General features: G+C 33.0%; 4 protein-coding genes across 4 annotated transcripts; 2 read left to right on the top strand and 2 right to left on the bottom strand.

Moving 5' to 3' along the window:
- The first annotated feature begins 4,090 nt into the window (after nt 1–4,090).
- Nucleotides 4,091–6,500, top strand: LOC120332170 (uncharacterized). Its single transcript, XM_078119448.1, has 4 exons — nt 4,091–4,356; nt 4,726–4,870; nt 5,498–5,610; nt 6,441–6,500. The coding sequence occupies exons 1-4, from the start codon at nt 4,117–4,119 to the stop codon at nt 6,498–6,500; spliced, it is 558 nt and encodes a 185-aa protein (XP_077975574.1). The 5' UTR covers nt 4,091–4,116.
- A 3,089-nt stretch (nt 6,501–9,589) lies between these two features.
- LOC120333282 (uncharacterized) lies at nt 9,590–11,407 on the bottom strand. Its single transcript, XM_078119028.1, has 4 exons — nt 11,207–11,407; nt 10,960–11,121; nt 10,375–10,524; nt 9,590–10,001 (listed from the first exon to the last, which is right to left on the bottom strand). The coding sequence occupies exons 1-4, from the start codon at nt 11,262–11,264 to the stop codon at nt 9,853–9,855; spliced, it is 519 nt and encodes a 172-aa protein (XP_077975154.1). The 5' UTR covers nt 11,265–11,407; the 3' UTR covers nt 9,590–9,852.
- Nucleotides 11,408–15,986: 4,579 nt separating this feature from the next.
- Nucleotides 15,987–17,696, top strand: LOC144431472 (uncharacterized). Its single transcript, XM_078119640.1, has 4 exons — nt 15,987–16,117; nt 16,387–16,548; nt 16,888–17,037; nt 17,483–17,696. Exons 1-4 carry the CDS (start codon nt 16,060–16,062, stop codon nt 17,629–17,631), a joined length of 519 nt encoding a protein of 172 aa, XP_077975766.1. The 5' UTR covers nt 15,987–16,059; the 3' UTR covers nt 17,632–17,696.
- A 992-nt stretch (nt 17,697–18,688) lies between these two features.
- On the bottom strand, nt 18,689–20,851 carry LOC144431194 (uncharacterized). The gene is made up of 4 exons (XM_078119019.1): nt 20,399–20,851; nt 20,073–20,217; nt 19,813–19,925; nt 18,689–18,968 (listed from the first exon to the last, which is right to left on the bottom strand). Exons 1-4 carry the CDS (start codon nt 20,648–20,650, stop codon nt 18,726–18,728), a joined length of 753 nt encoding a protein of 250 aa, XP_077975145.1. The 5' UTR covers nt 20,651–20,851; the 3' UTR covers nt 18,689–18,725.
- Nucleotides 20,852–24,340: the final 3,489 nt, after the last annotated feature.

Genomic DNA, 24,340 nt, shown 5'->3' with positions numbered 1-24,340 from the left:
AGATTCAATCTTGCTTTCGTGAGATAACGCATGCATCTAACAGACAAACAATCAGACAGACAAACAAATATCTATCAACATACTTATCGTGATCGATAAGTAATAACTAGTCAACGATAAGCTATAAATAACAGATAGTAAGGCTAAAGTAATATAACAGGTAATAAAAATAACATTAAGCACAACGGTTCTCTACAACCTCTAAACATTAAAAAAGGTAAATATCCAAAATCCAAAGGCAAATCTAACAAATATTTTTATTTTGCTTTAGGCCACCTCAACAATTGTCTTGAACTGAGCGAAAATTTATCAAGTGGTACATATTGAACTTCGAACAAGATATTCTTCCATAATTGCAACGGTTCAGTAACGATGAACACAAATTTCTATGTGATCAATTCTATAAGTGGCAAGACATTTTGGATCCCAGGTCTGAAATAATCGGATCACCACGAGATAATTTAATTAACAAAGAAATAGTATTATTCAGCTGTCATTAATAATATGATATTGTTATAGTCTAATATTTTACAAGATTTACTTGCCATTTTGAATTTTAATATTTATTAGGTTTTTTATTAAATACAGTTTCTTGTTCCAGATGAATTCAATGATCGGTATTTTGCGCGATATGAAGTTAGTATCTAACGATCTTAGCATATCCCATGTTTCATAAAGCAACATAGTACAAACCTGCATTGACATTGGATAAATGTACAGCAAAAAATATCATAATGTCGTATTTTTCTAAGGTTTGTTTAATATTCTTCCGTGAATGGTTTTTATATATATTGTGAACGAAATTAAATTTTTTTTTTAAATAATCATCTCAGAAATTTTATATATTAACATCCAGTTTAAATTCCGTAGCGCTATTTTTCGAAAACAATGATTTTAAATAAACAAATAAAGCCTATTTATGCTTACTATTTGGATTATTAAAGGTATACTTAGTTTCCATCGTGCGCTAACGTTACCTCTTTTATTAAGTAGAACATATGACGTAAAAAGGTGATAATGTAACGCAGGTAAGACATGTTTATGCAATAGATCATGTGAAAAATATTATGCTGCACTATTGGGTACATGGGTAGGAATAACACCTACTTATCGCTACCAAAACAGCTTATGTGTAAACACCAACGGAATTACACAAAAGTACTATACTCTATTCAAAGCAACTAAATGTTTGGCTGGATTGTTAAATTGTCAATGTAATGATACACCGCCATATGGTGGGAAATAATGATATTATCGAACATACATAACTAATAAATATTACTGTAACACAATCATATTGTATTGTACATTCTAGTAATAAAGAGAGATATTGAATGAGTTTTTTCATTTGCCTATTCTACGGGACATGCCGTGTAACTATGGATCGTCTTGTTATTATGTTGTGTTGGTAATCTTGATATTTTTCTCCTTTGTTTTGGTGTTATTGTTGTTGTGACAAATAGCTTTCCTATTCAGTTACTGGAACAATTGCTTTGAAATTTTCTAATGGTTAAAGATGATATTACTCATATTTAGTTCAAAAATGCCAACCCTAAAGTATGTGACCCAAGATGGCGGACACCGGAACGTAGTATGTGTAGCAGGTTAGTTTTAGGCCATAATTTCAGGTACAAATACTACGGTAGTCAATTGGCTAGTCCCCGAACTCGTAATAGAACTAAAATAAGTAAAATTGGAATAAAACTGTGACCTTGCCCTAACCTGTTACACATACCACGTTTCGGACGTGATGACGTCATCAAAATAACCAAGTGCGCACCTGGTGGCAGTTTCGCGTTTGCATTTGTTGCGATATGGTGGTCATTCCAAGTCGGGAAGATTTCGGTACCTGTACCTGTTGCTCTTTTGTTTTATTTGTACTCCAACCAAATACAAACGTTGCAGGAATTGGTTTTCTAACTAAAGTTGCGAAATTACACTGACAACTCATCGGATTCGTTTATGCCGCAAGCACACAGCATCGGAATCATTACAATTGTAAATTAATTTTAATTTACAAGAAAAACTAAACAAAATCAGGTATGCTTGCTTGAACCTGAATCACCAACCTTTTTGGTATTATCTACAGTGCTACACTGACACTTCCTTACAAGCTGGCCTATAGAAAAATATTGCTCATGTTGTTCACGTAAGTAAACATAGTCATTTTTTAAATGATTTTTTTAATTCATCAAAAAAATTGATAATTTGACAAAGAGTCAAAATTGTCATAATATTCATATATATACCAATTAAAGTGTTTGTAATACGACGAATTGAGAAAAGAAGCTATGGCACAAATTTTTTTCTTCCTTACTGATGATAATATCTGTAACTATGGTTTATATATATATATATATAATAATTTAATCCATATACTGCGGTCTAAAGCTTAAATAGACCACGGAAATTCGACCTAATTAGGGCAAAACTATTTCATAAATTTAAAACACACTGATGCAATTATGTATTTCGTTTCATTCAGAATTGCACAAAGAACGGCATCTCATATACAATTGCAAGAGTGGATGGCAAACCTTGTGTGAATTTCTCAGTAAATCAATACTTACTAGAGAATTTCCGTTAGTAAACAAAAACGTTGAATTAAGTGATATGATATGGCAGGGGTGGCCACTAGCATAAAGCCACGGAGGATACAGTACAGTATTTGAGTCTGGGCAAGCCCGATCGAGCATATTATTAGGTAACAAATGCAAGTTTTGCCGCTCCAATGATTTAAAAATGAATTAACGAATATCGCGTGTCTAGCCTGAAAAACCATCTTACAATTACATTCTGCAACATGACAAGGTGACTGTCTCACTGCAAGGACAGTGTGAAAAATTGTATTCGCAATATTAGCAGTGACATCAAAATGCCCATTTTTTTATTATTTCAAGCAAGCGAAGAATTGCACTTGGAGGAAATTGTATATATGTTAGATACTGAAGTTTGAGCAATCATGCAACATTCATGGTTCGAAAATATTTATTTTTAGCTATTTAGATTTAGATAATACATGAATAAATGACGAGGTTTCTTGAAGAATTTTCAACACTTACGACTGAAAATTGGGCACGCCCTATATCTGAATTGTATGATTTAAATAAATCGACTCGGGATGCAGTGTATAGTTCAAATCAACAACCTAAATGGAACATAAAAAATACAAATTTTGTGTCGATTTCATTAGGAATGCGCCCACAAAGCCTTCTTATTGTGGTGTGATATTATTTGCATATTCAGTACTCAATGGTTTTTGTGTTTGACCTTGATCAGTCGATGGTGAGCTTTTTCAAAGATTTCTGTCGATCGCTATCGAAACGAAGTTTTTCACCCCTGTGATATGAGATATGCCTATTTTCAATCAAATACTGTAGTAATTTATGTGGAGTAGAAAATGTAGTGATGAATACGTTTTTTTTCGAGTTTGGACAACGATAAATATAGTGTTTACAGTGTGTAGCGAGTACATAATGGTTTTTATGGATCTAATAGTTACTGGCTTTTTGCTATTAGTATGTTTGAATCCAAGGAAGAGGCCATTCTAAGCTGTTTCACGTCTGGTGATTTATTCGCGACAATCAGCTTATGTACTGCCGCTTTGAGCCGTGAAGATTGATGACGTATGATGACGTATATCTAAAACTGTAATTATCGTTGGAAAATAAAGAATAATGGAAGAATCACTAATACAAAATTAATGCATTAGGTCGTTATTAGTCGCGGCGTAGTGAATTTTGTAATATTATTTTGTGGTCATGTCAACACTGAGCTAAGTTTGAATCCATCGCAGTGAGAAACTGGTAGATTGATTTTGCTTTTCGAGTAGTTTCTTCAAGAAAATAAACATTCGGAACGATGCAAAAATATTACATGATATAAGTTGTGTAAATTACATAAGTAAATTGTATTGCTGGATTACTCTGTAGATACCGTGTGTTTAGTGATTAATCAGTTTGACATCAGCGGATGTATAGGGTTATATAATAAAACAAATGCCCATATATCAATATGCTCTGCAATGTCAATGCATACTGTGTAATAATAATGCTATGTGCTTTACAATTTTCTTTCGTATAAGCAAAGAGCAGAAAAATTGAAAATGAAAGTGATATGCGCAGGAATGCCCAAATGCGGAACAAAGTCAATGCATGTTGCGTTGGAAGAACTGGGGTATACGGAGGTGACTTTCCCGACGCGTTTGTTCACTTTGTCCATAATTATATGAAATTCACCAACATGGGTTGGAATTCCGATGAATTTAGATCAATGTATGAAGATTTTGATGCGTGTGTGGCCAGTCCAGTATATTATTTTTGGGAGGAACTGCTGGAGGTGTTTCCAGAAGCGCAGGTTAGATATATTACTTTTAATCTAAAATTCATATTATGTACCGCTAGGAAGAAGTATACAACAATACGAAACCCCTTACTTTGGTCACTAAACCTGGCATCGTTTATTATTGACCACTTCTAACAATACAACAAAATTCATCTGCAATACTCAACTGGTTTTAGGATAGATTCCGATCTATAAGCGTTTCAAGCTTTACGGTGAGACAATTACAGTTTGAATAAGAATATTGTAAAGCAAGAAATTTCGAAAAAATTCGAGTTTATTCCGAAATGAAACTAATTGAAGTAAAATTGAAAGCCAATATTTGTTGTACTTCATATGCTTAAGGCGGCAACAACTTTGTATGATTCTGATTTTTTTTTATAGGTTATATTGATGGTGAGAGATAATGATGAAATTTGGTACAAAAGTAGGAAGAAACAAATGATTGCTAACGGTGGACTGCATCGTTACTATTATCCCCTTTTTTCGTCGATCTGGAGAAAATTTGCTGCATATTTGAATAATCCATGTGAGATTTTAAGTTTGAATATTAGGTACTATATGCTGTCATCTACATATTGAAATTTGAAAGAAAAATCGTTTGAATCTCCACACAAGCTTATCTTTGCAAAACATTAAACTAAAAGTTTTAAATTTGCGTTCAAGTCCCGTTGTTTGTCTTCTGAAAAGATGAAGTTGTGTAAACCTCACATAACATTCCTTTAATTCATCACTATTTACCGAAATTATTTGTTGCATGGTGCTATTTAACGAGATGAGTGAAGTTTGGTGTAAAGCCCGGAAGGCTTCAAAAGGCCTCAAATTCAACTATGAAACCTGGAAAGTGATGAGCCGTTGAAGAAAAAGAAAAAGTGCTCTCTCTCTCAAATTTACCAAAAATTTTTTTTCGAGATTAGCATAGTATTACATTTGTGTTACAACAAAAACAGTGAGAATTTGCATTTATTTTTTAAACATACTTCTTGGAAATATTGGCAAAGTTTATTAAATTTCATGAACACCTGTAATCTACTTCTATTATAAAAGAAACCTATTCAAGGCTGGACCTCAACGATTTACAACGCTTCACCAAAAAGCTACTTGATATAGTAACTACTATGATCAAGCATGGCAAAAACCTTCCATACATTTGCAGGTTCGCTTGCTTTTGGGCATAAAACAACCGGCATGTTTAATTTCACCGTGATTGATACACCAATACTGCCTTTCAAGTTAGCTTATAGAAAACATATTGCTCATGTCATTCATGTGAGTAACATAAATTTTTCGAAGATAGTTTTTTAGCAAGGTTTGTGAATTTTAAATAATTATATAAGTTTGTAATAACTAACTTACCAAAGTAATTGTAACGCGCATTATCAGTATCAAGTATATTTGTTATTTGAATATCACTTTGTACACGCTTTCATTTTAGAGCTGTCCAAAAGGTCGACTTCTAGTAAGCCGTTGCGAAAGTGATTGGGAGCCTCTATGTGAATTTCTTGGTAAACCATTACCAACAAAACCATATCTGTGGTTAAACAAGGATAGTGAAATAGCGAATACGCTGTGGCAAATGCCTATACTTAAGCGAGCTCGGAAAGAAATGTTGACAAATGTCACTATATTATTAGCTGGCATTCTGTTCGTGGGAATATATGTAGCAAAAATAAATGAATACCATATTATTTTAATAAAATGCTTGTTGTAAGATTTCTAATTGGAAGATCAGGGATATGTTTAGGGTGTGTAACGTTTAAAATCAATACATAAATAAATTTGATCGCTTATCTGTGACGCGCACGACCTTGTGTATCATTCATTTGTTATAAGATCTATATAATTTTAGAAAGTTTGGTTTGGCTATGTCGGGGGTGGGGGGGGGGGGGGGGGGGCACAATTTTTCAGTATAAGAGCCGCATGCTGCAAGTCAGAACTTTAAAAGTACCGCAGAATTTGTGAACTTATCATTATTATCAAAATACCATGAACAGAAAAGAAATTCACACAAGAGTCTAATAACAATAAATAGATAAACAAGGCAGCTATGCTCAAATATATGCATAATTTGAGCTCATTTAATTTGTGTTTCCTTGTAGCTGATTTACAAGGTTAGTCTCGTAAAAAGTTTTCATGATTTGTTTCATGGTGCCGTTTAACATTGCTGACTTTATTCTGACTTAGTAGCTTATGGCAGGTTATGCACAAAGGTTTATTCTTCTGACTGGTAAATGCGTATTCTTCTTCCCACTCTGACTTGACAACTCTGTTTTCATCTTCGTACTTTCGTTTCTTAATTGAGGACATATCGCACAGTAACTTAGACTAACTAACCGCAATTAAGCTGCAATACCGCCGACGCATCAATAAACATTGTCCATTGTGACGAAAGATTTGCTGACTTGACTGACTTAAATTCAACGCTACAGCGATTTTCATACTAAAACATAATTTGTCTTAATCATTGACGAAAACTTCTTTACGACTTACGAAATTAAAAGAGTTTACATTAAAGTTTTTCTCTTAGTTGAAATTTGGATAATAATTTATGTTAGCGAGAAGAGCCGCACTAAAAGTCTGGCGAGCCGCATATTTTCACTCGGTCCAGAAACTCACAACACGAAATACACAAATGACGATAATTTTTACCGAAGTGTTCATTTCAAAAATCATATTATGAAGTGTTACACGGGGGCACGATCATTCCGAATTTAAATTAGTTTGATTTCAACATTCACAACCAACATTTATAAAATTCCATTTTATATTTAACCCTTCTACCTTCCAGCCGTGACGCAAAGTGCGAATCCTATAAATATCCTGGATTTCAAAATCACCTGTCAGACGTCTGAAAAATGTGACTCCCTTCAGACAGGAAATACTCCTTTATAACGACTTATTATTGTTTTAGCATGTATTTTCAGTCATACTAACTATCCCTGACCATCCCTGGCGCTGTGTTGTTTTGATAAATATGATTTCGAATGCTCCATAGTTGGCAGAGGTATGGAGATTTTTTGTATGTAAAAAAAACGTAAAATTAATGGTAATTTTAACGCGTAAATGCGCGTATGAGATTGGTTACGCCGTTCTACGCGCATTTCCGTCGAAAAAATTTAATTTTTTTGCATTGGGGGTGGTCTGTGCAGTAATAATAAGAGCTGTGACGTCATCAGTATCGGTAATTTGACCTTGAACTTGACAATACTGTAAATACAATTGTGAATTTCAGAGTGATAACCATTTATGCTATAATAGTCGTTTTGGTATTGTTATGTTAGGAAAAACTTGACGAAAACGTTGAAGAAAAAATTAATTAATTAGGAATTAATTATTAACCCTCTACTGTACACAGAATATCTCAAAGTCCAATTTTTTTTTTAGAAATTTTTGAAATTTTTTTGCAAAAATTTTTTTCGAGGGGTGTGTTTTAAAGATATATTGCTGAATAGAACTCTAGCAGAGGCTTTTAAAAACCCATGAATAAAGCTTTAGGGATTAATGGTTGACATAAAAAATAAGTTTAAAAATACCCATAAAATGGGCAGGGCTAGAGGCTTAAAAAGGGTTAATATATATTAGTATTTTGTTTGTTTGAAAAAGCATATATTATTAGTGTTATATATACTCCAGTTCTGGTTAAGTGACACGAAATCTACAAATATTTGATAAAGATTTTTCTCACAAATGCCCTTTGCTTAGGCCAGTGGCTCCAAACTGTAGGTCGCGACACCGAGTTGGGTGGCTTGAAGATTTTCCGGGGTTGCCTAATATCTGCAGAACTTAAAATACGACGCAAATAAGTTCCTCGGATTTGAAGGCGCGAAAGTAAAATTTGCTATTTTTTTTAAATAATAAATGACATTTACATGCCAATAATCTCTTGCCTTTTTTGAGTTGTCGTTTTCTAGATTGAGGGTTATTCCATAATTTGAGTAAAACCAAAGGGTGGAGAGTTTTTTTACTACTTTTTCTGCGAGTTTGCACGATTTTGACAGCCATGGTTTAACTTTTAAAATTTTTTTATCTTCGATTCTCATGTTGAAATGAGATCTGTGAAGACACGTTGCTAGGAGTTAATAGTTGATATATAATCGAGAGTTGGACTCACTAGGCTTATTTCATTGTATCCCACTGATAATTGCTGAGCTTTCTTTGTTATGGGATCGCGAATATCTATAATTTTAATTTTCACGAAAATTGGAGTCGCGGAAAGTTTGGGAACCGCTGTCTTAGACTTGTACTAACAAAATTTAATTTATAGCTTTTTGCTGACGTGCACTTTTTTGACTATGTTTTATAAATCAGCAATGTTTGAATGAAGCTGAAGCAATATTCTTTGCTTCAGCTTCTGAAGTTCCATTTATTCTTCTATTTTGGAGTCTTTATTTCGATCAATATTATGGTAAACAAAACAAAATAGAATGAAAATGAAAGTGAAATGTGCAGGAATGTCCAAATCTGGAAGTCTATGAATTCTGCACTAGAAGAACTTAGTTATACAGTATGCAATTTTTCTGACGGGTTTCGCCCCTTGCATACTAATTGCGCCATTGATGACGGAAGTTCGGGGTAATTTAGATCAATGTATAAAGATTTCGATGCAGTTGTTGCCAGTTCAGTGTATTACTTTCGGGAGGACTGGATGGAAGTGTTTCCGGAAATAAATGTTTGATACAATTACTATTCTTCATAACGTAACAATGAGAAATTGTTAGTATCGAGAGGTCTGGAATTATACACCAAAATCAAGAACTAGCCCTCACACATGCATAATCTTGGACGTTGATCTTCTAACACTATCATCAGAATATTGAAATAAATTGACTAACTAAAATTTGCGTTACATAAGCAATGTGTTTACAGATTTTTGTTAATTGGCTGGCAGAGTAAATTCTATATACGTTTATTTAATTATTTGCAATTCAACTATACTAATATATTTAACATTTTAATTTGCGTATTGGCCGAGGCACCTGTCCGACTTCCATATATACGAAATTGTCATTATTGATTCCGTTTTTACTGAAATTGTGAAGTTTAACATAAAACCCATTTAATCTGAAATTCATTTTACAAAATATTCATATGGTTACTTTAATGTTACTTAGTTTTTGACACATTAGGTTACATGGATGGTGAAAGAAAAGGTTGAAATTTGATACAAGAGTGAAAAGAATCAGATGAATAGTTTCATGGGCTTACACCACTACTATTATTCATTTCTTAGGTCAAATTGCAAAAAAATTGCTTCTTTATAATCTTTCATGTCAGATGATAAAGCATTTTTGAGTTAGTTGATCACCATAATTTTTACAAATCATTGATTGCATCGTTTCAACTGCGAGATGACGCTATGGGACCACATAGTGATGTTTTGGTATCCCAGACGTTATAAGTCAGCAAATTCACTGATATCTTAGAACTATTTGTGGAAAATGATATTCGTACTAGAGAAAGTTTAACAATGCATTTTGCGTATAATATTTTATAATTTTTCACACAAATCTATCAAAATGGTATAAACGGAGGATATTGACACTGAGTACCGCATCCATTTGAACAACAAATTAATCCTTCTGTGCAGTCTATGTTTGATTTACATTCATTTGAGCAGATTCCAACTCTCTCTTTAACTGGAGGACATCGTGGGTCTGTAACTAAATTAAAATGAATTAATAAACAATAATATAAAATAAAGATCTCGTCATGACTCTCTTTTGTTTTATTTTTATGACGATATATTCATACACTTGGATCTAGGATAGTGAAAAACTTTGTAGTTTACCATTGCTCGTATAGTTTGCCATAGTATCCCATAGTAACGGCTGCTTCGTGAAAGATTTATAAAAAACGAACTTTTCCGAAACAATATATATATATATATATGTAAATAATTGGGAGCTACATTACGAGTTCATGTACATACTGCTCGTCACCAGGGTTCCTATTCATCGTAGTATGAGGAAATAGGTGAAAAACTTAAAATGTAAAAATTATTCAAAACTTAAAAAATGTAGAAAGAAACTGTACATGGTGGTGAGATGCATCGTTGACGGCAACCATCATAGCAACATATATCTCCATTCTTGCATTGATCATTGCTGTAGCATGATGGAGGAAGACACAATATTCTTTGACGGAGTTCCAACATCCTTGGATCTATTGGTGGACATCGTTCATCTGAAATATAAAAGTAAGTCTATGTTTTCGAATCAGAACAAAACTATGGACTTTTTTTACACCAGCTTTTGAGAGATGATTGTTTTTTTTATAGGAGCTTGAATATAATACTGCAAAGATGTGTCAGTTTTGTTAAGAGCTACAAATAAGTTCTAACACAAATGATCCTTTCAAAAACTTGATGCCTTAACGTTATCTTGGATCTCCTTGTACAATGACAAGATTTTTTTATTGCTGTAATGCGCTGTCACTTCGAAAGTAAAAGCCAATATGATCATTTAAAGTCTCGTACTTGAATTATTTGGTTTATATTTTAATTTTCTATTTCGATACAGATTTAGTCAACAGCCCCATTTTCTGGTTTAATTGAATAATAGTAAGATTAGTATAATTGAACGCAGTGGAACTAAAAATTTAAACGGAATAAACACATACCAAGTGGTGCTCTTGCACATTGACTTCCACATCCGGTCGAACAACATATTCTTCCGTAATTACAATCATTGTTTGAGTAACAACGATGAATACAAATTCCTATTTGATCGGTTGCATAAGTGATAGGACATTTTGGATCCCATCTCGGAAGTAATCGGATCCCTAAAAGATGATGAATTAACAACAAAATACTATTGAATAAAATTACTAATCAACTTTAAATAAAACAACCTCTAATTGCACAAACCTGCATTGACGTTGACGAAGTATACAGCAAAAAAGATCACAATGGCAGTTTTCATCATATTGTCGTTGTTTTCTTTTTCAACGATTCAAATATCTTTGTTCAATATTGCTTCTTGATGATACAACTTTCTAACTCAATTCAGGACATAGGGAAAGGAGTCATATATATAGGCTATATTGCGAACGACCTTGAGTTATTAAAGAATAAATCATCTTGGAAACTCCATAACTTAACATCCTGTCATAATCCAATATTTTTTAAAAGCAAATATTTCATTTGGAGAGAAAATTTAAAGGATGATTAATAGAACTTGAACATGTGTGAAGTCTCATGATATTTTAATATGTTCACATCGCATACGCAAAAACAAAGTTTAAAGTTTGGTGTCACAATTATGACATGGCTTTTTGGCATAAAATCCCCATCAATATTCCGTGCACAAAATAAGAAGCTCGTCGTGACAAACTTATACTACTGATTTCGATGGTGCAATTGACATCCTATTGCCTGCGGGTACATACGTAAAACTATTGCAACTAACTGAGTTAAAAAGTTTTTTAGCTTTGAATATCCGGTAATTTTATATACAAACTATATTCATACCGAATTTCTTTCAGCAGCACGATTAAAGATTAATAAGAAAAATTCAAATGATTGATTTTTACCACGTAAACCTCCTTTCAAATCAATGAAGCTCATATTTATGCTTATGCGCTAGTATTGCATTTTTTATGACGTGGAACGTATGACGTAAATAGGTTGATGATGTAACGCGGGTATGTTATGTTTACGCACGAGTTCATATGAAAAAATGATTCGCGACTTCTCCTAGAACTGAATGTTCATTTTATTTCCCACATTCCAGTACGTGTCAAAACTGGGTGTTAAAAGATATTGCACCGCTATATGGTCAACTCTCATCCCATCTTATTGCATAAAATTTGAAATTGATTAAATATGCTTAATGTCTCTTGTTTCTTAGTTTCTTCAGAACAATTTCCAATTCGTTTTCATTAAATGGCCCGGTCTTTATTACTTATTCATGCTCGCGATTGATTTGTATGGGAATATCTTTACCAAGTTGATTCTTGAAAATTACATTTCCACTTATTCAAACGATCTTCTTGACTCTAAGCTTTGATTTTAGCTTTGGTAACTCTTTGCATACCAATAATTTAATTGACAGTTTTCCATTCAAGTGATGATTGATTGCTTTCTGTGGAAATTTCAGAGTGAAGATAGTTCCGCTGCTTTTCGAGGTTTGTAGCTTCAAGATCTTTCTGAGCATCTTCATGCTTTTTGATGTTGATTCTGCTGGAGGTGGTGTTTTATTATTTTTGCAAATTCCTTTTTTTTTTTATCCCGAATTATTACGTTTTTCCTGGGCAATTTTCCTTTTACTTTTACATTTTTTGTAATCGATAATTCTGTAGGTTCCATATGAGCCTTGACAAAGTTTTTATACGCGTTGCAGTTGCCGATGGGTTCAACTTGTTTGCTCGTAGTCTGAATTTGATTTTTAACGTGACTATGCGATGATCCGATGAGATTCTTCATCTGAAGTAAGATTCGCAATTTTTAGCACTATTCATAATTACTTATTATGTAGTCAAGTGGGGCTTTTGTCTATCAGCGCATGTAAACGTCCTAAGTTTTCCGTTTCCCTGTTGGAAGTGAATGCTGACGCAAACCAGCCCGAATTCTTTCAAAAACTCATCCAAGTGTTCTTCATTTCTATTAAAGGATTGATATTAAGTGAATCTGTGATTTTGATTCATGCCTAATTGTGCGTTGAAGACTTCCCTTACAGTTAGTATATTTATATAATTTACTACCATAAAAAATATAAGTTTTAATGAACAAAGCTTTGTTTAAATCTATCTTTTTAGTTCACTTGCTATGAAAACAGTACCTGAAAATTTGCATGTCCCATCAAAATATCACATTTCTTGTCCCAACCTGTGGCCTAGGGCAGGGGTTCTCAAACTTTTGGCGTTGCGGAGCCCTTGAAAAGGTTGACTATTATTCACGGAGCCCCAAAATAAATGTTAAAACTGTTACTTTCCGATTAATATTCCTGAGTAAGTTAAACGTACTTTACTCAATTTAAATGGCAAACCCTTTTAATAGGGTTAATACAAGTTATAAATAAATCTAAATTTCAAAGATAAATTGTATATTATAAAGCTGTAAATTTGACACATGACAAACATATTAATAAATTAGGGGTCGAATCTTTTCCCCTCTTGACATTTTTGGAAGACTTAAAAGGCCGCTAATATCGTGCGCGATTGCATTTTGTTACAATCGCCGATTGTTTTCGTCAGCATGGCGTGTTTTTAAACCTCAAACATCTTCACGCCGGTGTTTATTCTCCCTAAATCGAAAATTTCCTTCGGCATATACATGTATTGTTCCACAATGACGACGATAATTGCTTTTTCGTTCTCGTGGGGAATTATGAGTTTAATGTGAAAAACATGTTACCAAACTATAATCATCGGCGACGAAATGCTAGAAATAATAGCTAATAAAGAGGTAAATCCACAATTCAAATAAATTAAAAAAGTGGCATTCTAAAATATTAGAACTAAAACTTAAAATGAAGGATAACACTATACGTTTTGTTTCAGCACACTCACGTCAGAATAAAAACGCTTCTATAGACAATGTAAATCACAAAATTTGATGTTATGTTGAGTTTTCCACGGTTATTCATCGTGGTAACTGCGAAATTGAAACACAGTCAATTAATTATGCGCGCGATATACCATTTTTTCACTCTGAAACTACCGACGGAGCCGCATGCACTAAGATAAATTTCAATCGTTCGTATTTTGCCAAGACCTTGTGATTTTTCAAACGGCGATATCTTGCTTAAAAATAATCTCGAGTGCGAAAGAACCAATCAGGTTTAACAAATCCCAAGATCGCAAAAATACGACTCCAATTCATTTATAGTTGGCAGTTTATCACGCAGTTTATGCTATTTTAGAATAGTATTCTTTTATTTTAGTAATCCTAATAGTAATCTCGAATCGAGCGTTAGTAACGATGAGCACAATCAAATTATTAAGACAAGACACTTTAAATGTTCGCATTGGTCATGAATTATATATTTTACGCAACAGAAATCTCGTTATCTTTTTCCTGAATCGCCAAAAATGTTGCGCGTAAATTTCCGATTCCAAATTTGAACCTCCTTCCTCTTAAGAATCCTGGCTGCGCTCCTGCTTATAAATAATGTCATTTTTTAAGTCCGCCCCTTTGCCATGTTTGGAGGCTATATTGTTGTAAAATTTTATCAAAGCAGTTTTTGCTTCTAGAAACATTTTTAAATTAGCCAAGTCAGTATTTTGAAAAGTAATCGAATAGCTCGCTGAGCCCCTGGGTTTCTCTTGCGGAGCCCTGGGGCTCCGTACGGAGCACTTTGAGAACCTATGGCCTAGGGGGTCATGTCACCCAGCCGAGGGTTCGTAGTATTTCTTTCTCCTAATTTGAATAAGATACAAAAATTAATTTAAGCTCGTAAACGTTATATACTGTGACCTGTCCACCTGAATAGTCTTGTTATAAGGTCTTTTGCATCGCTTCCCATGCGGATATGAATTCCTTTGCAGATGAGGGTGTTCTTTTTCGAGGTGTAAACGCAGAAAAATTACTTTGTATTTGGTATAGATTTCTAATATCGTTTAGTTTTGTAACGTTGTTATAATACATATTTAATATTATGTAATACATATATTTTTTCTAGATTACTTGATTGTAGCATTAGCTAATACAATCAATTGTACACTGTAAACTGAAAACAATGAATTTCTCAATTTTCCACTTTTTATGAAATATGGTCGGATGAAATTTTACCCTCCATATAGCAGTGTAATATCTTTTTAACACCCAGTTTGTCGCTTACTAAAATAGAATGACCCTTCAGTCCTAGAAGAAGTCGCCAATCATTTTTGCCACTCAAAGCTTTTTTAGTAACATGGAGTTGTTGTTATTCTCACCCTTGTTTATTAATAGTGCAGCACAATATTTTTCATATGATCTATTACTTAAATATATCATACCCGCGTTACATCATCACCATGCTTACGTCATATGTTCCACGTAATAAAAACAAATGCTCCGTTAGCGCACGATGGAATCTACCTATATCTTTAATAATCAAAATTGTAAGCATAAATATTATCTTCATTTATTTGAAGAAGGTTTATCTGGTCAAAAGTCATCTTTTTCAATGAGACAAGCCACAATCTCTATTTCGTCACGTCCATTGATTTTTGGTATTCGGTATAAATTTTAATTGTATATAAATATACCTGATATTCAAAGCTAAAAAAGCTTTCGACTCAGTGAGTTGCAATGGTTGTACGTATGTACCCGCAGGCAATAGGATGTCAATTGCACCATCGAAATCAGGTAGTATGAGTTTGTCACGACGAGCTTCTTATTTTGTACACGAAATGTTTATGGGGATTTTATGTCAAAAAGCAATGTCATGATTGTTGCATCATTTGGATATCTTAATTTTTGTTTATACGTTGTATACGTATATACGATTAAAACACTATAAGACTTCTCCCGTGTTCAATTCTATTATTCACTTTTCGAATTTTCTCCTTCAATGAAATCATTTCTTTAATAAAATATTAAATTTTGAATTTCGACAGGATGTTAAGGTATGGAGTTTCCAAGATGATTTATTCATTAAATACTCAAGGTCGTTCGCAATATAGCCTATATATATGACTCCGTTTCCTTATGTTCTCAAATCAGATTGAAAATTGCACCTTCAAGAAACAATATTGAACAAAGATTTTCGAAAATTTTAAAAGAAAAACAACGACAGTATGATGAAAGTAGCCAGTGTGATCTTTTTTGCTCTATACTTCACCAATGTCAATGCAGGTTTGTACTATTAGAAATTGGTTAATTTAATTCAATTTTTAATTCAAGGCATTTCCGATTATTGAAACATGTGATTTGCTATGATTGCTGGATAATAACTAACTGAAATCTTCTAATCTAGTAAAAATACGGATTTCTTTTAAAGCAATAAACTGTTTTTGATGAAATACTTTATATGTATAAAAAAGTAAAATGACAATAAAATCTGATTAAATCATGAAGCGTAACAATATAATATTATTACTAACAGTTAATTTATCATCTTTTAGGGATCAGATTATTTCCGAGATGGGATTCAAAATGTCCTGCCACTTATGCAACCGATCAAATAGGAGTTTGTATTCATAATTGTTACTCAAACAATGATTGCAATTATGGAAGAATATGTTGTTCGAACGGCTGTGGAAGTCAATGTGTAAAAGCACCACTTGGTATGGGATTGTTCCTTTCAAATTTATAATAATTTGAATCCATTTATCTAAATCAATTAAATGAAAAAATGGGGCAGTTGACCAAATCTGTATCGAGATATAAAATTAAAATATGAAACAAATATATTTTAAGTACGAGGATATCCAAGACAATGGAAAATTATCAAGTTTGAGAGTGAGTGATCATTGGTCTCTAGATTTATTTGTCGTTCCCAAAAAACTGACAAATTTTTGCAGTATTATAATTGAGCTCATACAAGAAATAATATTTTCTAAAAATATAGAATGAAAAAGTCCCATACTCTTGTTCTAAAACATGGATTTACTTTCAAATTTCAGATGAACGATGCCCGCCAATAGATCCAAGAATGTTAGAACTCCGTAAAAGAATATTGTGTCTTCCACCATCATGCTACAGTAATGACCAATGCAAGAATGGAGATATATGTTGCTATAATGGTTGCCATCAAAGATGCATCTCACCACCATGTAAGATTTCTTTCTACATAAATTTAGTTTTTAAATAATTTTCCTCTCATTTGCTCATACTACGAGGTATAGAATATTGATGAAAAACGGTATGTAGCCTACATGAAATTGTAATGTATCTCTCAATCATTTATATATATTATTTCGGAAAAAATTATTTTTTAATATATTCCACAAAGCACCCGTTTGAAGATTTTATTGATATTTTAAAGAATGTCGATGTTAAAAAATGCGGCGAAACAATTCGAACAGATTCGATAAACTATTGTTTAGAATTACTTCATAAAGGCATGCAAGAAGGGAATTACGTGAGCAGTGGCAAACTACGAAGTTTTTCACAACTCTAGCTCCAAGTTTATAAATATGTCTTAAAAAAAATCAAACAAAAAAACTGATGACAACATCTTCAATTAATATTATTGTTTATTAATTCACTTCAATTTAGTTACAGACCCACGATGTCCTCCAGTTGACGACAGAGTTGGAATCTGCTCAAATGAATGTAAATCAAATGTAGACTGCACGGAAGGATTAATTTGTTGTTCAAATGGATGTGGTACTCAGTGCCAATATCCTCCATTTATACCATATTAATTAATTTGTGGAAAAAATTATAAAATATTATATGAAACATGCATTTTTAAACTTTGTATGTAGATATAGACCATAGGTATTGGTAAATTTTTACAGTGACAGAACGATGATATGGGCAAGTCTACAAATCGCCTAAATAAAATATTAGTATCGAAAATATTTTGCGCGCTTACATTCGAATAATATTATAACTTAAACAAAAATCAATACTTCTACAAAACATTTATGGAGCCAATTAACAGCATAGATTCATAATTTTAAGTTTCTAGGATTCCTCTTGAAGGTCCAATTGAGCTTTAGTTTTTTATTGATCCCCGCAACACCAGTATATATTTCTGGCTGAACCTATGAGGACTTTAGATTATTGATATCACAAAGAAAAACAATTTCACTTTCACAAAGTTGCAGGCAAACAAAAATGTTTTATATTATTATGTTTATTATTATTAACGTATGTTTTATACAATTAACCCTTATATTATATCAATATAATATTACTGCAAGGGTGTGACAGTTTTGTCTGAAAAGAACAGAAACTATCGTGAATAATATCATATCCACTCACAAATTTCAAGAATTTTCGTTATTTCGAAATATCGCATCGAAAGTGTTGTTGAAGTACATAATGATTATCAGATTTCTAATACTAGATCTGACATCCATTCTGGGAACAAAGGTTCTTAACTTCTTAATCACGTTTATTGATCATACGCAAATGCAAATAAACAGTACAAAATGTAGGCAAACGATTACATCCGACAAATTAGACAATATGAGAACTAAATTTAGATAAAAATGTTTGTTTATTTTACAATGTTTTGGTATTGTATATTATAAAACAATCAAAGTACTACAATATAAAAATGTGGAAAGGTAATGTACCACTGTGAATTAATTCGAAATGAACTAATCTAATCATTAAAGTTATTCTGAATTATGTTTTCTGCATTTCCGAGATACTGTATTGAAAGGGAATTTTAATCCACTACAAATATGACTTCTTTCAATACAGACAATTTTCTGGCGAATAATTCAAACTAGATAAACTAAACACGCCAACAAATAAAAACAATATCAAAAATAAAACATATCATTCATTTCATCTTTGCTACATATATTCCCAGGCACAGAATGCCAGCTAATAATATAGTGACATTTGTTAACATTTCTCTTTGAGCTTGCTTGAAAATAGGCATTTCCCATAGCATATTCGCTAGTTCACCATCCTTGTTTATCCACGGATATGGTTTTGTTGGTATGGGTTTACCAAGAAATTCACATAACGGTTTCCAATCACTTTTGCATTGGATTATTAGAAGTCGATTTTTTGGACAATTCTAGAATAAAAGAAAAAATAGTAATATTCATATGAAAATATAACTGATACTGCTAATGGTCGCTACAATTAATTACTAGTCAGTTGGTAACGTTGCATTAACAATCCGCTGCTCGTGACGAATGGGCGGATATATAGGAAGTCATATTGCCCCACAACATTTGATATAATTAGTGCGTTAAAAATGCTTACAGAAACTCCAAAACTGCTATTGATCCAAGTTGCTCACGATAAGTGTAAAAGTACATGTAATAAATTATTATGATATTGAGCATCATTCAGCGGTAATCACCAAAATGATGTTGCCATAATGATACATAAAAGCTGTGTTTGTAAGTATTTTACTTGATTGAATATATAACTCCAAAACATTTTAATATTGACAAATGTATTTTGAGCATTATATATATTATCCTGGCAAAGTGACACAAAACTATGATTATGTGATACAGATTGTTCCAACACGAGATTTTTGTTTAGACGAGTGGTTTTCAACCTGGGTTGCACCAAGACTGTACAGGGGTTCCGTAAATTAACATTCAAATCCGAGAGTCTATATTGTTATATTTATATTGTTTAAATATAGTTGTAAGCCTTTAGGAATGTCAATAAATTGCAATCTATAAAGTCATAATGCCTTACAACAGCTGATCGTTCTTAACACGGGAAATATGCTTGTGAATTGGCAGTATTTGTACATCACCCAAATGGCTGTATTTGTATACTTGGTTGGCTGTATATGTTTGGCACGATACCAAACACGTCGAGTCAGTTTGAAACAATTGTATATTACGAAGGAATATAATTTCCTGTAATGTACTTGATAAAGAAACTATTTTACTTACATGAATGACATGAGCAATATGTTTTCTATAAACTAACTTGAAAGGCAGTACTGGTGTATCGATCAAGGTGAAATTGAACATACCGGTTGTTTTATGCCCAAACGCAAGATAACCTGCAAATGTATAAATTCATATACAATTCCTCAAATTTTAGAACTATCAATATCACTCGTTTTCCAACGTGTGGAATAACGGCTTTTGTTCAAATTTCAATATATTTATCTCGGTATAGTACTTAATATCCTAGCTTTAAATCTCACATGGGTTATTCAAATATGCAGCAAATTTTCTCCAGGTCGACGACAAAAGGGGATAGTAGAAACGACGCAATCTACCGCTCGCAATCATTTGCCTCTTCATACTTTTGTACCAAATTTCATCATTGTCTCTCACCATCAATATAACCTAGGAAAACAAAAAACCGAATGAAATAAAGTTGTTTTAGCTATATAGTAGAAGTAAAACCAAAGTTTTAATATTGATGTAGAATTATATGCTGAATTTTATATGGTGATGATGGGAGTGATAAGCCACTTAATTAACGTTTCCATGTTTACAATTTTAGAATGAATGTATGATTTCTAACCTTTGCTTCGGGGAACACCTCCATCAATTCCTCCCAAAAATAATATGCCGGACTGGCAACACACGCATCGTAATCTTTATAAATTGATAGAAATTCATCAGAATTCCAACCTTCGATAGTGAATTTCATGTAATTCTTCTCCAAGTGAACAAACACGTCGATATAGTCGCATACTGTATACCCCAGTTCTTCCAATGCAGAATGCATAGACTTTGTTCCGCATTTAGACATTCCTGCACATATCACCTTCATATCTGAGACTTGTCTATCTATCAATTCGGAAGTAAATTTCAAAAATGTACGAGTCGTATCACTTCTAAATCATTTAATAGGCTGCGATTTACAAAATAGATACTGCAAAATATCAATTTTCGTCCATATTTTAAATTCAAGCCTTTGTTACATTTGTTGTCGTATATATATACATCTGTGCAGTGTACATCCACTAATGTCCCGGATGAATCACTGAACAAAGACTAAATATACCGAGTAGTCCTGCAATGAAGTGTACAATTTATATCATACATTTGCATAGTTCTGAATACATACTAAGACAGCGGATTACAAAATTTTTGTTCGTACGGCGCCAAATTATCGGGGAATAAACACATGGAGCACTTAGACAAAAAAAAGTTGTTGCCTTAAAATAAAACTCATTTTTGTGATCGTTAATATGTACTTTATGCTTCAAAAGTGTGGAAGCCTGTAGGTCTAAAGAATGAAGACAATGTCAATCCTTCTTCCTCATCTCTGACTGATTTTTTTGAAATACTGAAACAATCACTCAAGGTCACTCAGATCAGTTCAGTCTATAAAGAAATTGCAGTTCGCGAAATCGCAGCAAGTAGTGTGTAACTTCATTGTTTCGTTACAATAGAGCATACCCTACGTAACAGAAAGTAAACATAATAAAAAGTTACACTATAAGAAATGTTCGGTAAATTTTACAGTCATTTTGGGGGGTAAATTGAGAAACTTTCCGAGTTTCAGTGTATCGCATTGCTGAATTTTATAGTTTAATATAAAAAATCCCCCCCCCCCAAAAAAAAAAAGCAAATAATTCTGTTCAAATAATTCAGTTTAATAATGTAGACATTTCTCTGGTTTATGAGGACGGAGAGAGATTTATTTTTTCGAAAACCAGAAAAACGAGCGCTATGAGTTGCAACAATAACAAACATACACACAATAATAACATACGCAAAGTTTTCGGTATAAACTGGGGGAGCGATACGACCACACGGTCATCAGAGTCAGTTCCCCCATGTAAAAATGGATTAGTCAAAATGAAATTTATCAACATGAATAACGTGTGGCAATTCTAATAGCTGTAAAGTGCATAAAGTAAAGTGAACTAAAAAAAATGTTTTGAAAAACTGCATAACACACTGCAGCACATTTCAGGACCGTCGTGACTACGCGATAAAGCCATGTGATAGAACAGGGTGGTCCAATGTTGACGGCCTCGCGGGCCACACTATTATTCTTGATGTGTTCGCGGGTCAGAAAAGTGTTAAGAATAGGCAAACAGTGCAATACGAAACAAACACTTTTATTGTCCAAACACATAGAACATTATTTGTCATTTTTCAAGCTAAAACCACCCAAAAACTCACTACAACGTACAAAAAATCTTACTATAACTACATTTAGTGTAAAATTTCGAACTCTTCATAACGGAGAAAGTGCCGTAAGGAAAAAAAAGGGTTTTAGATTGTCACCGACACAACTTGCAGACATATCAAACAAGTATTGTGGTATTTTTCTTCTCATGTCCAGTCAAAAATCTGGTTGAATTGGTCAGCTTTCTTTTCAAACTCTTGTTTACAAAATAAACAACTGCGGATTGATTGAATACCGAATTTTACCAAATTTGAAATACAGGAGAGTAATTACTGAATTTTCAGGCCAATAGACAGAATTTTTTGTAGTACTGTTTAGGCTGGTTGAAAAAAACACCCAGCAGGAATTATATTGTTCGGCCATAACAATAATATTTAGTTATCAGGCATAGTCGACCTAGGCTACTAGATTCTGCAATCGATTTTCAGTTTTCTATGAAGCCTATTTTGTTAGCATATATTCCCGACCAAAAAGATAGAAAGCCTGTTAACAATTTAGACTTGCCAAGCACATTATTCAACTTCGCTAGTTGTCTCAGCTATCCATAACACTAGTCAATTCCATGACATTAGTGATGTAACATTATGTCAAAAGAATTTTCTGGTTATTTTTATGACGAAACAACACCAAATGCAAATTTTGTTTACCCTCCCGCAATGGCGACGCGGGCAACAGATAATGAAGCCGGGCCTGGGTTTGGACCACCCTCTGATAGATGGCGCTTTGAAACCACATAATGATGTTTTGGATCCTGGACTCTATACGTTAGCACATTCACTGATACTTTGCAACAGTTTTTCACACCTCCAATAAATTTTTCTTTTAGAAAAATCAATTGTCTAAAGACCTCATAAATTCCACCAGAAATATATACTTCGTTTGCGTGGGCCATTGAAAAACTGAAGCCTAATCAGACGTTCAACAACAATCATTTATAAGATGACTTTGTAAAAATTATGAATCTCTGCTACTAATAGGTCCCATAGATGTTTTGTGGAGGCATTGTTTTTCATTTAGGCCGTAATATTATATATACTAATGTATGCTCGCAAAATCCCTTCAGCGATAATCTTTTATTCGAGCGATTTCGTAGGCTCCCGCGTATCATCATACTGCCACTGTAAATATTTACCATTGCCAATAGTATCCATACTAATGCAAAGTTCGAGAACGCAAGTTTTACATAATATTTTTTTTTATTTTTTACACAAATTCAATAATATGGTATAAATGGAGGATATTGGCACTGAGTAGCACATCCATTTGAACAACAAATCAATCCTCCTGTGCAGTCTATATTTGATTTACATTCATTTGAGCAGATTCCAACTCTGTCTTCAACTGGAGGACATCGCGCGTCTGTAACTAAATTATAAAGTGACTTAATAAACAATAATATAAAATAAAGATCTCGTCATAAGTTTATTTTGTTTGATTTTTATGAAGATATATTCATACACTTGGATCTAGGATAGTGAAAAACTTTGTAGTTTACCATTACTCGTATAGTTTGCCATAGTGTCGCATAGGAACGGGTGCTTCGTGAAAGATTTATAAAAAAACGAACTTTTCCGAAACAATATATATATATATATATATATATATATATATATATGTTAATAATTGGGAGCTACATTACAAGTTCATGTACATAATGCTTGTCACCAGGGTTCTTATTCATCGTAGTATGAGGAAATAGGTGAAAAACTTGAAATGTAAAAATTATTCAAAACTTGTAGAAAGAAAAAAATGTAGAAAGAAACCGTACATGGTGGTGAGATGCATCGTTGACGGCAACTATCATAGCAACATTTATCTCCATTCTTGCATTGATCATTGCTGTAGCATGATGGAGGAAGACACAATCTTCTTGGACGGAGTTCCAACATCCTTGGATCTATTGGCGGGCATCGTTCATCTGAAATATAAAAGTAAGTCTATGTTTTCGAATCAGAACAAAACTATGGACTTTTTTTATACCAGCTTTTGAGAGATGATTGTTTTTTTTATAGGAGCTTGAATATAATACTGCAAAGATGTGTCAGTTTTGTTAAGAGCTACAAATAAGTTCTAACACCAATGATCCTTTCAAAAACTTGATGCCTTTACGTTATGTTGGATTTCCTTGTACAATGACAGGATTTTTTTATTGCTGGAATGCGCTGTCACGTCGAAAGTAAAAGCCAATATGATCATTTAAAGTCTCGTACTTGAATTATTTGGTTTATATTTTAATTTTCTGTTTCGATACAGATTTAGTCAACAGCCCCATTTTCTGATTTAATTGAATAATAATAAGATTAGTATAATTGAACGCAG

This window comes from Styela clava, chromosome 13 (assembly GCF_964204865.1).
Source record: "Styela clava chromosome 13, kaStyClav1.hap1.2, whole genome shotgun sequence".
NCBI lineage: Eukaryota > Metazoa > Chordata > Ascidiacea > Stolidobranchia > Styelidae > Styela > Styela clava.
Note: the sequence above shows the minus strand (reverse complement) of the source record. Positions and strands in the feature narration are given on the sequence as shown.